This window comes from Malaclemys terrapin, chromosome 12 (assembly GCF_027887155.1).
Source record: "Malaclemys terrapin pileata isolate rMalTer1 chromosome 12, rMalTer1.hap1, whole genome shotgun sequence".
NCBI lineage: Eukaryota > Metazoa > Chordata > Testudines > Emydidae > Malaclemys > Malaclemys terrapin.
Window position 1 is genome coordinate 19,893,060 of NC_071516.1, and position 15,081 is coordinate 19,908,140.

The 15,081-nt window shown below is 48.5% G+C and overlaps 1 protein-coding gene across 2 annotated transcripts in view; it reads left to right on the forward strand.

The window, feature by feature from the left end:
• The window catches only part of HNF4A (hepatocyte nuclear factor 4 alpha), a 71,135-nt gene that overhangs the window by 41,225 nt on the left and 14,829 nt on the right, over positions 1–15,081 (forward strand). For both annotated transcript variants that reach the window (XM_054046002.1, XM_054046001.1), the window contains exons 2-4: positions 5,536–5,710; positions 7,659–7,753; positions 12,321–12,427. In XM_054046002.1, coding sequence (XP_053901977.1) covers positions 5,536–5,710; positions 7,659–7,753; positions 12,321–12,427 — 377 coding nt within the window. The remainder of the gene's footprint in view (positions 1–5,535; positions 5,711–7,658; positions 7,754–12,320; positions 12,428–15,081) is intronic.

The following is a 15,081-nucleotide window of genomic DNA, read 5'->3' on the forward strand; positions in this document are numbered from 1 at the left end:
AAGCTTTTTGGGGTAGGACTATCTTTTTGTTATGTGTGTGTACAGGCTCAGCACAAAGGGGCCCTGATCCCTGATTGGGGTCTCTGGGGACTACTGTCATTCATTTAATAAATAATGAGGTGATTGTGTGCAGCGCTCTCTGATGTTTTTCTTCTCTGATTCCATATCTTTGTTTTATGTTATATATGTTTGGAGGAAATTGACATATACTCATTTTTCTGACATGATTTCATCTCTGACTGTCTGAGACCCTGTGAACTGTCACACCAAGAGGAAGCATGTTTGTAGGCAGCAGCCTTCCTGCAAAGCATCACAGAGGCTACTAGCTGAAAGCTAACGAGACGTGACTCACTCGCGCAGGGGGCAGGTGCCAGATGGGGCAGCACAACTATAAAAGCGACCCCTAAAATCCAGAGTACCAACAAGAGGGAGCAAAGCCCGGAAGGGCAGAATGCATGGGGACAGATAGATAGGAGCTCAGAGAAGGAGCAAGTTCATGGATGATATCGAAAATCAGGAGGGTGATCTGGAATTGGAATCAGACACGGAAGCCTGTAAAGGGGATGAAGGCTGCAGGGAAGGACAGGAAGGGAGTGTAAAAAAATAAAACCTCATTAGCCCACCACAGGAGAGATCATACCAGCTCCAAATTTCTCATCATTAACATGGCAGTGCAGGCTGATACTACAGCTCCCAGCATATACCTTGATCCAATGGGCAGGGGACATTGAATGCTCCGGACGGTCACCTTTCCCTACTAGAGGGGGGGAGGGGGCCTGCAATTTACTCTGTTCTGTGTAAATTCAGTATGGTCCTCTCAATCCTGACAAGATGCAAACACAGCCTGCTGGACTGGACAACAGCCACTTAGAAAGCTTACATCCAGACAGAAGCCCCCCTCCCACCCTGCCTCAGCTGCTGCAGAGGATGGATCGAGCAGACCCAAAGCCTTAGGGCTTGTCTGCATGGGAGATTTGCCCAGTTATATCAGTATAATTATAGCGATCTAACTAAACCACTCTGGTTATACCAGTATAACTCCCCCACGCAGACACTCTTATTCTGAAATAGGCTTCTGCTGAGTTTGAACAGCTTCCAAAGTGACATAAGCCAAACCAGAAAAAGGCCCTCTGGGAGCAGCATAAGAGTGGCCAGGTGGGAAGTAGAACTCCAGTGCTTTAAATTCACACCCCAGTTTATACCAGTATAACTTCCCCACACAGACAAGCCCTTACTCAGAGGTAAGTGAAGAGATATTTTGCTGGGAGTTTTGGTGCCTGTATGTATCTCTATGCAGTGGATCAGGGGAACAATTTCCTAGGCTGTAGTAGTCCAGTTCTCTAGCCTCCCTGGAGCCTAGTTAAACAAACAGGCAAACAAAAGAAACTTCCCACAAGCAGGGCTTTAAACAAAGAGCTCCCGAGGCTCCTTCAGCCTGGCCTCTAAATGAACTCTGCAGCAACAGAGCTTTGCCAGCAGCATTGTCCTACCCTCCTCTCCGCCCCAGGATTCTGGCTCCTACTACCAGCCCCAGCCCTTCCGGGCACAGCCCTCTTATCATGTGCTGGTGACAGGCCTAATTTGCCCAGCCTTGCTTCCAGGTGGATCTCTGCACCAAGGCAGCTGTGGCCTGTACTGAGAGAGTGTTAACCCTCTTCCTGCCAGAGCCTGTGTGAGGTCTATACATCCCTTCACAACAGGAAAGGAAATCATAGGTAGGAAGCCTTGATGGTGGGTAGAATATTGGGTTTCTTCTTCTCAGACCAGACAGATTCTTTGTGGGGATTAGGGCAGAGATTCATTCACAGTGTAAGCCCGAGGAAGCCAATGGAGTTACCCCAAGAATGGGTTTGACCCCAAGGCCCCATGAGATCCAGTGTCTGCCGTGTGCAAGGCAGAGGTTCATTAAAACCTTTTTAGGATTCCAGTTCATTTTTAGTTTACGCCCTCTGAGTTTTTGCTTTGAGTTTCACACCTGGGTATGGGACAGAGACCATGTCACCATGGATGGTTGATGATGGCCTTCTAGAGCCCCGATAGAAATTCCAGCAGTCTCCATTAGAATCCTTCAGGTAGCTTTCTAGGGTTTTCTCATGGTCTCTCCTAATTCCTACTGGCCTCTATCAGTGTCAGTGGCAGAACAGCGGTGGGACCGGTAGAAATCAGAAGACCAGCAGACTCATTTCTCTGTTTCTATGACCATCTGGAATCAGTAAATAATTTTCATCTGGAATTTCCATTGAGGAAGACAAAGGTATCTGTGCTGATACATGACACATGGAGGTGTCAGTCACAGTTACAGGGGTAGCAGCATTCGATGCCATCAGCCTTAAGGTTTAGTTGGCTCCCATCCTTCCCAGTCAATGTTTATGCAAAGCCCCTGGGGGAGATATCATAGAAATCATAGAAATGTCAGACTGGAAGGGACCTTGATAGGTCATCTAGTCCAGTCCCTTACATTGAGGCAGGACTCAGTATTCTCCAGACCAGCCCTGACTAACCTGTTCACAAAAACCTGCAATGATTCCACAACTAGAGCCTTGCGCGGATACAAATTTATATCTGTTATCTGTGGATATAAATGAGTATCTGCGGAACCGCAGGGCTCTCCCGGGAACTCAGCAGCAAAATGAGCAGAATGTGGGGCCACCGCTCCCAGGAGCCAGCGCCGGCAGCTCCTCCCGTGTGGCTGTACTGCCCCCAGCCCCGCCCCCATCCCTTCCACGCAGCTGTCTGCATGACTGCATCTCTTTTCTGGGGTCCATACAGCCACGCCAGAGGACAGGGCTGGGGGCGGGGTTGGGGGACGATACAGCTGCACTGGAGGAAGCGCCGGTGCAGGGCGCTGGCTCCAGGGCTCTGCTCCTTTTGCCCCTGCAGTTCCCGGGAGAGCCCTGCGTTTCCACGGACACCGATTTATATCCGTGGCTATCCGCATCTGCAGATATAAATTTGTATCCGCGTAGGGCTCTAGCCACAACCTCCCTAGGTAATTTGTTCCAGTGCTTAACTATCCTTACAGCTAGGAAGTTTTTCATAATGTCCAACCTAAATCTCCCTTGCTGCAATTTAAGCCCATTACTTCTTGTCCTGTCCTCAGTGGATAGGGAGAACAATTGGCCACCCTCCTTTTTATAACAATCTTTCATGAACTTGAAGAATGTTATTATGTCCTGCCTCAATCTTCTCTTCTCCAGACTAAATAACCCCAATTTTTTCAATCTTTCCTCATAGGTCATGTTTTCTAGATCTTTAATCATTTTTGTTGCTCTCCTCTGGACTTTCTCCAATTTCTCCACATCTTTCCCAAAGTGAGGTGCCCAGAACTGGACACAGTACTCCAGTTGAGGCCTTATCAGTGCTGAATAGAGTGGGAGAATTACTTCTTTTGTCTTGCTTACAATACTCCTGCTAATACATCCCAGAATGATGTTTGATTTTTTTGTAACAGTATTACATTGTTGACACATATTTAGTATGTGATCCACTCTAATGCCCCAGATCCTTTTTCCTAGGCAGTTATTTCCTATTTTGTCTATGTGCAATTGATTGTTCCTTCCTAAGTGGATTACTTTGCATTTGTCCTTATTGTATTTCATTCTGTTTATTTCAGACAATTTCCCCAGTTTGTCAAGATCATTTTGAATTCTAATCCTGTCCTCCAAAGCACTTGCAAACCCTCCCAGCTTGGTATCATCTACAAACTTTATAAGTGTACTCTCTATATTACCATCCAAACCCATTGGGGTCCTGCAGGGATCCAGAACAGTTCCCTGCAGAACCCCAATCAATATGCCTTTCCAGCTTGACTATGAACCAGTGATAGCTACTCTCTGAGTACTGTTTTCCAAACAATTAAGCACTGACTTTATAGTAGGTTTGTCTAGGTTATATCTTCCTAGTTTGTTTATGGGAAGGTCATGTAAGATAGTATAAAAATTCCTACTAAAGTTGAGATATATCACATCTACTACTTCCCCCTATACACAAGGCTTGTTACTCTGTCAAAGAAGGATATTGGGTTGGTTTGACAAACCCATGTTGACTGTTACTTATCATCTTATTATCTTCTAGGCACTTACAAATTGATTGTTTGATGATTTGCTCCATTATCTTTCTGGGTACCGAAGCTAAGGTGACTGGTCTGTAATTCCCTGGGTTGTCCTTCTTCCCAGATGGTGGCTTGGGGTGTAATGTTCTCAGAGACTCAAGGATGCCCAGATCTGTCTCCCAAGTTCTACACTCTCAGCCCTCTCTTTCTGGGCTGGAGTGCGCAACCCGTGCTCAGATGGGGGGGAGCACTGACTCACAGAAGTCAATGGGGCTCATCATGTGGGAAAGGGCTCCCTCACCTCAGTAAGGACAGCCCAATCTGTGTCTGACTGCGCTAGGGATCATCATGAAAGTGAATCGGCTGCGGCCTATCCTGACAACCCAGGTGTGGTGCCTGTTGAAAGGAAGAAGCATTTAGAGCAGTGGGCTGAGGCTGCATTTGAGGGAGTTTGTCCACACTGTCCACCAAGATGGTTGATGCCCTCAGAGACCTTTTGGATTAATTGCTGCTTCTGGATTGCCAGTTGGAAACAGTGGTCCATAAGGTATTTTTCCATCAACAGCTGGGCACGAGGCTCTCATGCAAACCTCACAATAACTATCCCTATGTTTGTCACCACACTCCTTTAATACATTCTACTTAGGGCTAGTCTGGGCTCTTCGAAGGCTAAAACTAGTGCAGAATGCAGCTGCCTCCCTATTAAATTGGGTGGCCTACACTGAGCACATGACACCTCTGCTCCAAGCTCTGCCCTGGCTAGCTGTCTGCTTCCAGGGGCAATTCAAGGCGTTGTGGTCAGCATCGCAAAACAGCAACTGAAATGTGAAAATCTCCAATGAATATCGGCTCTGGGCAGTGCTAGCTGTGAGCTGTGTTGCCACGAAGTTTGAGGCTGTGTCTGGATTCCAGACTGTTTGAATGCTAATCACACTGTTTGTGTACAGTGATTTTCACCAGAGGGTCTCGATGTACTTTACAAACATGAAGTATTTACTGTCCCCCTTAAACTGAGCCATTGGGTGGCCTGATTTTAAGGAGTACTGAGCACCCAACGCCCTCACTGAAATCCATGGGAGCTGTAAGTGTCCTGCTCTTTAGGAACTCAGGCCACTTATTTGGGTGCCTAACTTTAGGAATCCAAGTTGGAACATTTTGACCCTAGGGCCGGATTTTCCAAGGAGCCCAGCTTGGTACATCTGTAGCAAGATATTGAAGTACGTGCATGTGTGTGTGTGCGTGCATGCACAAGTACTGTAACTAGAAGTGCTGCTGCACCCCAAGGCTTGAAGAGGTTTCCATTAGCTACAGGGTTTACAGTCTGGTTCAATGGCTCTCAGCACCCCCATGATACAAATTGTTCCAGCATCCCTGTGTGTATGTGCATGCCAAAGGGTCCCCCTGGTTACCTCCTGCCTCCTTGGGTAAAGAGCAGCTTCTCTGACTTTTCATTTGTCTCCTTCTCTTTGTCCTTCCCGACGTAGACACGTCTCCATCAGACGCGACCAACCTCAACGCTTCCAATAGCATTGGGATGAGCGCATTGTGCGCCATCTGTGGGGACCGTGCCACGGGGAAGCACTATGGGGCCTCCAGCTGTGATGGCTGCAAAGGCTTCTTCAGGAGGAGCGTCAGGAAGAACCACATGTACTCCTGCAGGTATGGACTCAGGGCACCAGGGCATTGTGCTCTGCGAGGCTCCAGCTGGAGCAGGGCATGTGCCTTAGACAAGAGTGGGAACGAGTCTACCAGGAACTACACTGAGAATCCCCCAATACTTGGGGTCACTATTCCCCGTTGTCTCCCTTTACCCCACATCTCACAGTACTGGCCTGTCCCTCCAGCTGAGCAGAGCTACACTTAATCTCTTGGCAGCCGGTTCCTGGTGGAATTTTCAGCCCGGAGTGAGGTAGCTCCACGCCGCCTAAGCTCCCTATAGAGTGTGTGGGGATAGTCAAGCACCTAAGAAAGCAGAAGTTGGCCAGCTGAGCAGGGAACTGCCTAACCAAGCCAGGAGTGAAATGCTGGAAAGAGGAGAGGGACTTAGGGGCCTCCGTGGTTGAGCTGCTGCACCTGGCTGATGGCCCAGAGAGAAACACTTCCTTCTGCCTGGGAATCCCAGCTGTGAACCCTCTCCTGGAGTTATGCACCTAAGCCTAGATAGCCCATGGCCTAGCAGCCAGAACCACCTCTCTCTGGCTCCTGTTCACGTTCAATAACTCACTCACTCTCGCCCTACGTATATCTGTGACCCTGGCTGTCTTGTGTGCAGATGCTGTCAAAAGTCCCTTTTGAGACTGAAACTGAGGTGCTTTTGAACATGGTATCCTAGATCTCGGGGAAGCCGGCTGGGCAGTGTGAATGCAGCACCCGAGGAGCAGAGAGGAGCCCCCGATGTGTGACAGAGGTGTCATTTGAAGTGTAGCTTGGAGCCTAGGGCTAAGCTTTGTGGGTGCCTAATGTTAGACTCCTGCATCCATACTTAGACACCTAAATAAGTGTCCTGATTTTCCAAAGTGGTCCCAGTGACACCCTCAGTAGTTTAGAAAACAAGGCCACTTATTTAGGTGCCTAAACATGGACTTAGAAGGCTACCGCTAGGCACCTATCCTGGAAAATATTGGCTATGGGCTTTAATAGAACACAATGAAACCAGCACTCTCAAAAGCTAAACAACTGACATGCCGGGGGCCCTTTGTCCCTTGGGTCACCCTACACGCCATACTCACAGGTCTAGTAACCTGACGTGATCAGCCAGCTGAAAACTATATAGCGAGCATGAGAAGTGCCAATAAAATCTGCACTGCAAATGGCTATTGACATTGTGCTACACACTAGAGCCATAAACAAGGGAAACAAGGGAGTGTCATGGATCTGGATAGAGCAGTGGGGAAGGAAGAAGTTGCTTTGGTTCCGATCAGTGAAGCTTGGGGGTTATACTGGGAGATGGGTCTGTTTGAGCTTTAGTGCAGTGTTGTGTGGTGATAAAGAGCGGGAAGCTGGGGGGTCAGGAGGCCTGGGATTCTAAGCCTAGCTCTGGGAGGGACTGTGGTGTAGCACAGTGATTCTCAACATATTCCATACCAGACCACCCATCCTCCAGGATCTCCCTCCTATCTGGCTGTGTTCTACTGGGGACCCGCCACTCATTTAGCAGTATAGGGGGCAGGCTGGTTCTGACCCCCGTGTCACTTGTGTGTGACCCTGCTGGGGGTTGTAACCCCCATCTTGATCAACCCTTGCCTAGTGGTCAGAGAAAAGGGCTAGAAGTCAGGACTCCTGGCTTGTATTCCCACCTCTGCCATTACCTTGCTCTGCAACCTGAGGCAAGTTTCTTGGCTCCCACAGAAATTAATGGGAGTTGTATGTCCGAATTCCTAAATTTCCCTGCGCTGCCTTAGCTGCGATAATTCTTCCTCAGTTCCTGGGGGAATAGTAGGTTAATTGAGAGCCTCATATTAAAGCAGCCCTGTAAGGGCCGAGTGTCAGGGTTCCTTCCTCAGGGCTCTGCTCTGGTTTTGTGTCTCAGAGCACAGGGCCCCTGTGGGTTGCTCTCTGCATAGGCTCTAGGCTGTTGCTGCTGCTCACCCCCCTTTCTCCTCCCCAGGTTTAACAGGCAGTGTGTTGTAGATAAGGACAAAAGAAACCAGTGTCGATACTGCAGGCTAAAGAAGTGCTTTCGAGCAGGGATGAAGAAAGAAGGTAGGTCACCGCATGCGCTGTCTGTTCTAATGCCAGCCACTGGTTGGGTGTGACACCAATTACACAGCTGGTTTGGTTGCCTCTACCCTGCCAACCTCCATACAACTTCACACAAATACATACCAATCCAATTGTGTACACTTCCAGAGATACACCAAGATCCTAGAGACTCCCACCTGTGCACCAACATCTACTTACACTCACAGACACACAAAATATTTACAGGCAGGCACTCCCTCCCTCCCTCTGACACACACACCTACCTTGCCCTTGCACATCCAGTGTAGCTGTATGCACATGTATAGGACCCATATCGCTGAACCATTTAGAAAAGCTTCATAATGTTGGCAAAAGCACCAAGCTTCAGAGCCCCAATTAGTTTGGATACCGAGAAGATCGCTACATAATTAAGACCCTGAGTGCATGAATCACATCAGGTCTGATCAGTGTGAAATCAGCTGTCTCTCACTTTATATCAATTATTTTTGAGGGGGTCGGGGTTGGCTGCAAGTTCTCTCCCCCTGGAGTATCTGATCATTCTGGAGTCCGGTGAGTAGTCACTGGGAATTGAGTAACCACCAGTGTGTCCCACAGGGCCCAGCAGACTTTTTGGCCTTTCCTCATTTGGCCTGTGCCCTAAACTAGAGGATAGGTTACCTAGTTGATTTCCAACTACTTAAGGCCTTCTCTGCAATAGAGAACTGTTTCAGTAGAACACTACAGAGCCTATACTGGCATAGCCACCTAGTGTAGACAGTGTACACCAACAAGAGGAGTTTTGTTGCTTGGGGGTGGGGTTTTTTCACACCCCTGACTGACATATTTATGCCAATATAAGTTTTAAGTTTAAACCAAGCCTAAGGTGTGACATTAAATCAATATAATTATACTGCTCTAAATCCCTGTGTGGACACTCTTATTCCAGTATAAGGGCGTCGTCTTTGGTTTAGCTCATGTCACTTGGGAAGCTAAACCAAAAAAGGGTACTTCTGTAGTGGAATAAAAGTATCCACAAAGGGAGTTATACTTGTATAGCTTTATAACCAGTAAAACTTTCCCGTGTAGACAAGACCTCAGTAGTGTTTTGTATCTGCTTCTTTCTGGGATGAGTCACTAGTCCTTGCTCTTTGGCATTGAACTTATTCTGCTGATGAGGGAACATGAGGGTCTCCATTTGGAGGAGACAGACATTTTTGTTTTTGAAAACACTGGCCAATAATTTTTTATGTCGTGGCAAAGTTTGAAAATTCTTGATCCTCCTGCCCCGAATAGGGATTGGTGCAAAGGGCTATTGTCAATAAAGAGCATTTCTGCTATATTTTTTATCCTGAGGAAGTGCTGGTGGCTTTTACATAAGGAACAAATAACCAGGGACATTTTACACACTGAGAGAAGTGCCTTTTCACAAGTTTACCAAAAAGCAAAACTGTATTCATTTTTGCTCAAAATTGTCATTAGTACCCAGAGAATTATCCACAGTGTGGGGCATACTGAGGGAGCCAGCAAACCACTTAACTCCCACTTAATCCCAAGTGGCGCATAGACCCCATGCTGGCCTTCTGCACAGACATCAATGTCGCTCTATACACAGGCAATGGCAACATGTCCACTCCAAAATGGTGCATTTCCACCTTTAAGAAAGTCCCTGGTGGAAAGTGCTGATAATTCATCCCCAGTAAAATGTGTGAATGGTCATCAAAATATCCACTGTCAGGTGTGGCTACTCACCACAGCCTCGCTTCGCTCCACATGCTCCCTGCACAGCTATCTTTGGGGCCTCTGCAGTGTTTCCTGATGGGCCAGTCAGTGGCGTAACATCAGAGATGAATTTGGTACTGCATAGGGTTACCATTCGTCCGGATTTACCCGGACATGTCCTCCTTTTTGTGCTAAAAATAGCGTCCGGGGGGGAATTTGTAAAGCACTCACAATGTCCGGGATTTCCCCCCTCCCCCGGAGCGGCTGGGAGGGCTGCAGGAAAGTCCCGGGCTGGACTCCGGAGCAGCTGGAGAGGAGCTCCGCCCTGCATTCCAGCAAGTGTCTCAGCACAAAGTGCAGCCCTCCCCTTTTGCAACTGGGAGCGGTTACTGCCATGCAGCGTAGCAAAACGGGAGCGAGAGCACTTTGTGCTGATACAAGGACAGCTCTCCCCTGCAACCCGGTCCGGGCCAGGGACCGGGTTTTGTTGTGCAGGGCCAGGGACCGGGTTTTGTTGTGCTGGGGAGCGCAGCCACGTGTCCGGCTCGCACAGAGCCCAACACCCTGTTCTGAGCAGCAGGGTAAGGGGGGCAGGAGAAGGGGCAGGGAGGTTCTGGAGGGGGCAGTCAAGAAACGGGGGGGGCTTTTTGGGGGGAGTCGAGAAAGTTTTGGGCAGTCAGGGTACAGGTAGGGGGTAGGGTCCTGGTGGGCAGTTGGGGGGGTCTTAGGAGGGGGCAGTTAGGGGACAAGGAACAGGGAGTCTTAGGTAGGGGGTGGGGTTCTGGAGGGAAGTTAGGAGCAGGGGTCCCAGGAGGGGGCAGTCAGGGGACAAGGAGCGGGGGGGTAGGGGGCTGGGAGTTCTGGGGGGGAGCTGTCAGGGGGCAGGAGTGGGGAGAGGGATCGGAGCAGTCAGGGGACAGGGAGCAGAGGGGTTTAGATGGGTTGGGAGTTCTGGGGGGGAGCTGTCAGGGGGCAGGAGTGCGGAGAGGGATCGGAGCAGTCAGGGGACAGGGAGCAGAGGGGTTTAGATGGGTTGGGAGTTCGGGGGGGGGCTGTCAGGGGGTGGGGAGTGGTTGGATGGGGCGTGGGAGTCCCAGGGGTCTGTCTGGGGGTGGGGGTGTGGATAAAGGTTGGGGCAGTCAGGGGACAAGAGGCAGGGAGGCTTAGATAGTCCTGGGGGGCAGTTAGGGGCAGGGGTCCCAGGAGGGGGTAGTCAGGGGACAAGGAACGGGGGGAGGGTTGGGAGGTCAGGGGGGGCGGGAAGTGGGAGGGGCAGGGGCGGGGCTAGGGCGGGGCTTCTCCCGTCCTCTTTTTTGCTCGCTGAAATATGGTAACCCTAGTACTGCAAATGCACAACTTAAAACCCAAAGTTCTCCTGATTCCAGCCCATTGAATAAAACGACCTCCCAGGATAACAGACACCTCAAGCTGCTGTAGCCAAAACAAGGGCTCTTTGAGAACACCCTAACCCTGCCTTCCATGAGGAACATTTCCCCCCATACTAATAGGAGATAGGCATTGCTAAGGGCTTGCCTTAATTTTGCCTGGAGGACAGAGGAATCCTCTCTCTTTAGAGCCGACTCACCTTGTGCTCGAAGCTCTGCTTGTGTCTGTTAATATTCAATAGAAGTTACATTAGGTCCATGACCAGCTAATACTGAGCAAACATTTAGAAAACATCCTGGTGTGACTGAACCTGGGGCCTGGCCACTGATAATGAGCAGCGTAACCTTGAGAGCTATTTACAGCTGCTGACTGCAGGGCTTTTATTTCAGCCGAGCCTAGTTATTGCTTTTTATCAGACTGAATAATACATTCAGAAAATATCAATGCAGGGAGCCACAAGCGTCGTGCAGAGATTTTGGTGATACAGTGGATCGATAGCCTCTTCTAGCAAATTGCTCAGATGACTGTATCTCTTCCAGCGTGATTTGCCTACCATGGGTCACAATCAGTGCCTTTCAGCAGATACTGGAATTCACCTCTTCAGCATTATTGCTCTAACAGCAGCTGACACCCCTTAGACCTACAGCCTAAGCCCTTCAGAGGAACAAACCAACGAGGGAGATATATGAGAGAGAAACATACCTGTCACTGGGACTCTTCGGTCTCAGATATTCTGTGTCATACCTAACTGAGAGCTTAGATACTCTGGCAATAGTTGCTGCAAGATGCACAGTAACTATTTGTAGTAACACCGTCATTGTTTCCTTTATCATTCTAGCATACAGGTGGTTCCCCAAAGCACTATTGTACATCTCTAAGCTGCAGGAAGGCAAAGCCGTATTGGCCACATTTTCAAAGGCTTCCGAAGTTATGTCCACAAAACACATTTGCACCCAGCTTTTGTGTGTACAGAGTGAATAGCTGTGTGCATGACGGCCAGTTGTCACAAGCCACTGGGAGTGGGGGTTGTGAGTGTTAACGAGGCACATGGACATTTTTCATGCATGGCTTAAGAGGTTCCTTTAAAAAACTGGCACTATAGCATGGGGCCAAGTGAAGACACCCATTTCTGCACTTGGGAGCAGATCCACTACCCATGAGTCACTGGGGGGCTTTCCATTGACCTCAATGAGCAGTGGCTCAAGCACTTACACTCTAAAATAGCTCAGTACCAAGATGTTTTAGGCACCCAGGAGAGCCAAAATGTTGAATTATGCGCTACATTTTGGTCACCAATGTTTGAAAATCAGGCTCCCTGTGCTTAAAACTTGATTCAGCCGCATCCTGGCCTACCTCACACACTGTGTAGCTGTGAAACCTTGGCTAAAGAAAGCTGAGGATTTAGTGTGTAAAGGTAACACCAACGGAGTGTGAGGGCTTTTGGTAAACACATTCCTGACTGAGCCAAAATACTTCCTTGCAGCTGTACAAAACGAACGTGATCGAATCAGCACCCGGCGATCCAGTTATGAAGACAGCAGCCTGCCTTCCATCAGCGTCTTACTGCAGGCAGAAGTCCTTGCGCAACAGGTACCTCTTCTTTCCTGTTAGCCTACTGCTAAAGCATCAGGTGCAAAGTGTTCAGCAGAGCCAGGTGAACAATCCATCACTGATTCTAGGGTTACCACCTGGGGTGGGGTGGGGGGTTGTTACTTATCTGCAGACTGAACACCATTTTTCTCAAATGTGGTTGTTACTTGAAACCACCCGTGGTATAATTGTTGGTCTGGAGCTGATCTGTGAACAGGTTGCTGCAAGTACTTGACATTTCAGCTATTTTGACTGGACACAAAAGGCCACATCCTCAGCTGATGGAAGGTGGTGAAGCTTCACTGAAGTCAATGGAGCCATGATGACTCACACTTAATAAGATTAATAGGCAGCAGATTTAAAATAAATAAAAGGAAGCACTTCACACAGGGCACCGTCAACCTGTGGAACTCATTGCCAGGGGATATTGTGCAAGCCAAAGGTATAACTGGGTTCAAAAAACAATTAGAGAAGTTCATGGAGGATAGGTCCATTAGTGGCTATTAGTCAAGATTGTCAGGGACGGAACCCCATGCTCAAGTGTCCATAAACCTCCAACTGTGAGAAGCTAGGACTGGACAAAAGGGGAAGGATCATTCAAAATTGCCCTATTCTATTCATGCCCTCTGAAGTATCTGGCCACTGTCAGACACAGGATACTGGATTAGATGGTCTGATGGGTTAGATGATACTGGGTTAGATGGACCCAGTATGGCCATTCTTATGTTCTTACATTGTCTGGCCCATAGGTCATACGGTATGTTTCTATTCCCTGTTTAGACAAGAATAAATCTTGGAATCAGGCTTCCGGTGCAAATCCTTGTGCTTATGAATTCAAGGTTTGCTTTATGCAAATATTTTCGCCAATGTTTGCTTCAAATTCTCTGTTTCTGTAAACATTCCTGCCAGGACACTCATTTGCTAGAATATTCACAGAAAGGGGCCCAGGAAGAGGAAGCAAATTTGTTTAAGAATTTGAATAAATAGCCATAGGCTTAAAAAATTGACTTTGTCTGGGATGGACTGAGACCCAGAATTCCAAGAAAGGCAAACACGAGGGATGTTCCTATCAGGCCTCCGGGTCAGAAAGCATTTCACACAATCTCCTCGCCAGCCGACAGCCTGAATCTAAAGCACTGGCAATATCCACCTGTGCAGCCTTAAATCCGGTGGCATAATGCAAGGAAGTCATTCAAACCATTACCACTGCAATGCAAGGAAGGTCATCTTACAAGACCATGCATCACCCAGTCCATCTCAGACTTGTTCGCCTTAAGCACACTCCCTGCCCTTTCTGCTCTGCCAATGATGCCAACCTCAATCCATCCAGGGTCTTTATCTCCTTTGATAGGCATCACCATGTCTTGTGCCATGTTGCTGCTTATTCTTGGAATGATCTTCCCAAATCTCCAAGCCAAACCACCTCCCTCACCTCATTCAAATCTCTCCTAAGAAGGGCCGGAGGGAGAATAGGTAAGAAAAGAGAAAGGGGGAAATTAACAGAAGCATTAAGGCATTTCCAAGCACAGCAGGGTGACAATTTTTGTCCAAAACTTTTTTTTGCTGATAAATGCAGATTTGGGTTGACTGAAATATTTCATACATTTGTGTCAAATTTGCCATATGGTTTCAGGCAAACCAACAAACAAAACCAAAAAATTGTGAAAAAATTGAAATTTTATTTCAATTTTTTTAATTTGAAATGACTTTTTGTTTTGAAATTTATTTCAATTTCATTTAAAACTAGGGTTACCATATTTAACAAATTAAAAAAGAGGACCCTCCACGGGGCCCTGGCCCCGCCCATTTCCCACCCCAACCCCGCCCCTTCCCCACCCTAACTCCGCCCCCTCCTTCCTCCCACTCCCAGCCACGCGAAAAGGGCTGCCCGAGTGCTACCAGCTTCATGGTTTGCTGGGCAGCCCCCAGACCCTGTGCCCCCAGCCGGCGCTTCCCCAGCGCCGCCGGAGCCCGGGAGGGGAAGTGCCTGGCCGGCGGCTGGGGTCCGGAGGCAAGGGGGCTGCCTGAAGCCCATAGCGCTCGGGCAGCTCGGCTCTTAAACAGAGCCGAAGAGTCAGGGGAGGAGCAGAGCCGCCATTTTCCCGGACATGTTCGGCTTTTTGGCAATTCCCCCCGGATGGGGGTTTGATTGCCGAAAAGCCGGACATGTCCGGGAAAAACCGGACGTATGGTAACCCTATTTAAAACACATATAAAAACTTTGTAAAAGCTTGAAAATGAACAAAATGTTTAATTTGACTGGAAACTATTTTTTTCCTTACTTTTTCGTTGACCAAAAAATTTGAAAACTTTTCGTTTCAGGTCAGTTTGAAACAATGTTTTGTTTTGTTTCTCGGAACGGCCAGCAAACCGGAAAATCACATTATTTACACAGCGCCATGTCCAAGCTCTAGGGCTTGATCCTGAGAAGTGTTGAGCATTCCTGGCTTCAAAGGGAGTTGAGGGCATTCAGGAGCCCAAAGGAGTGCTCAGCAGCCTACAGGATCAAGGCCCTAGTGAGGAACCACGTGATCTTTTAATTGTCCCCCAGGTCCTTCCTTTCCCCTTCCCCCACCTCCTGTCCGGTGATACTCTCGGTGGTGTATTGGGTAGAATGTCTGGCCAAGATTTTCTAACGTCATTAGTGATTTGGG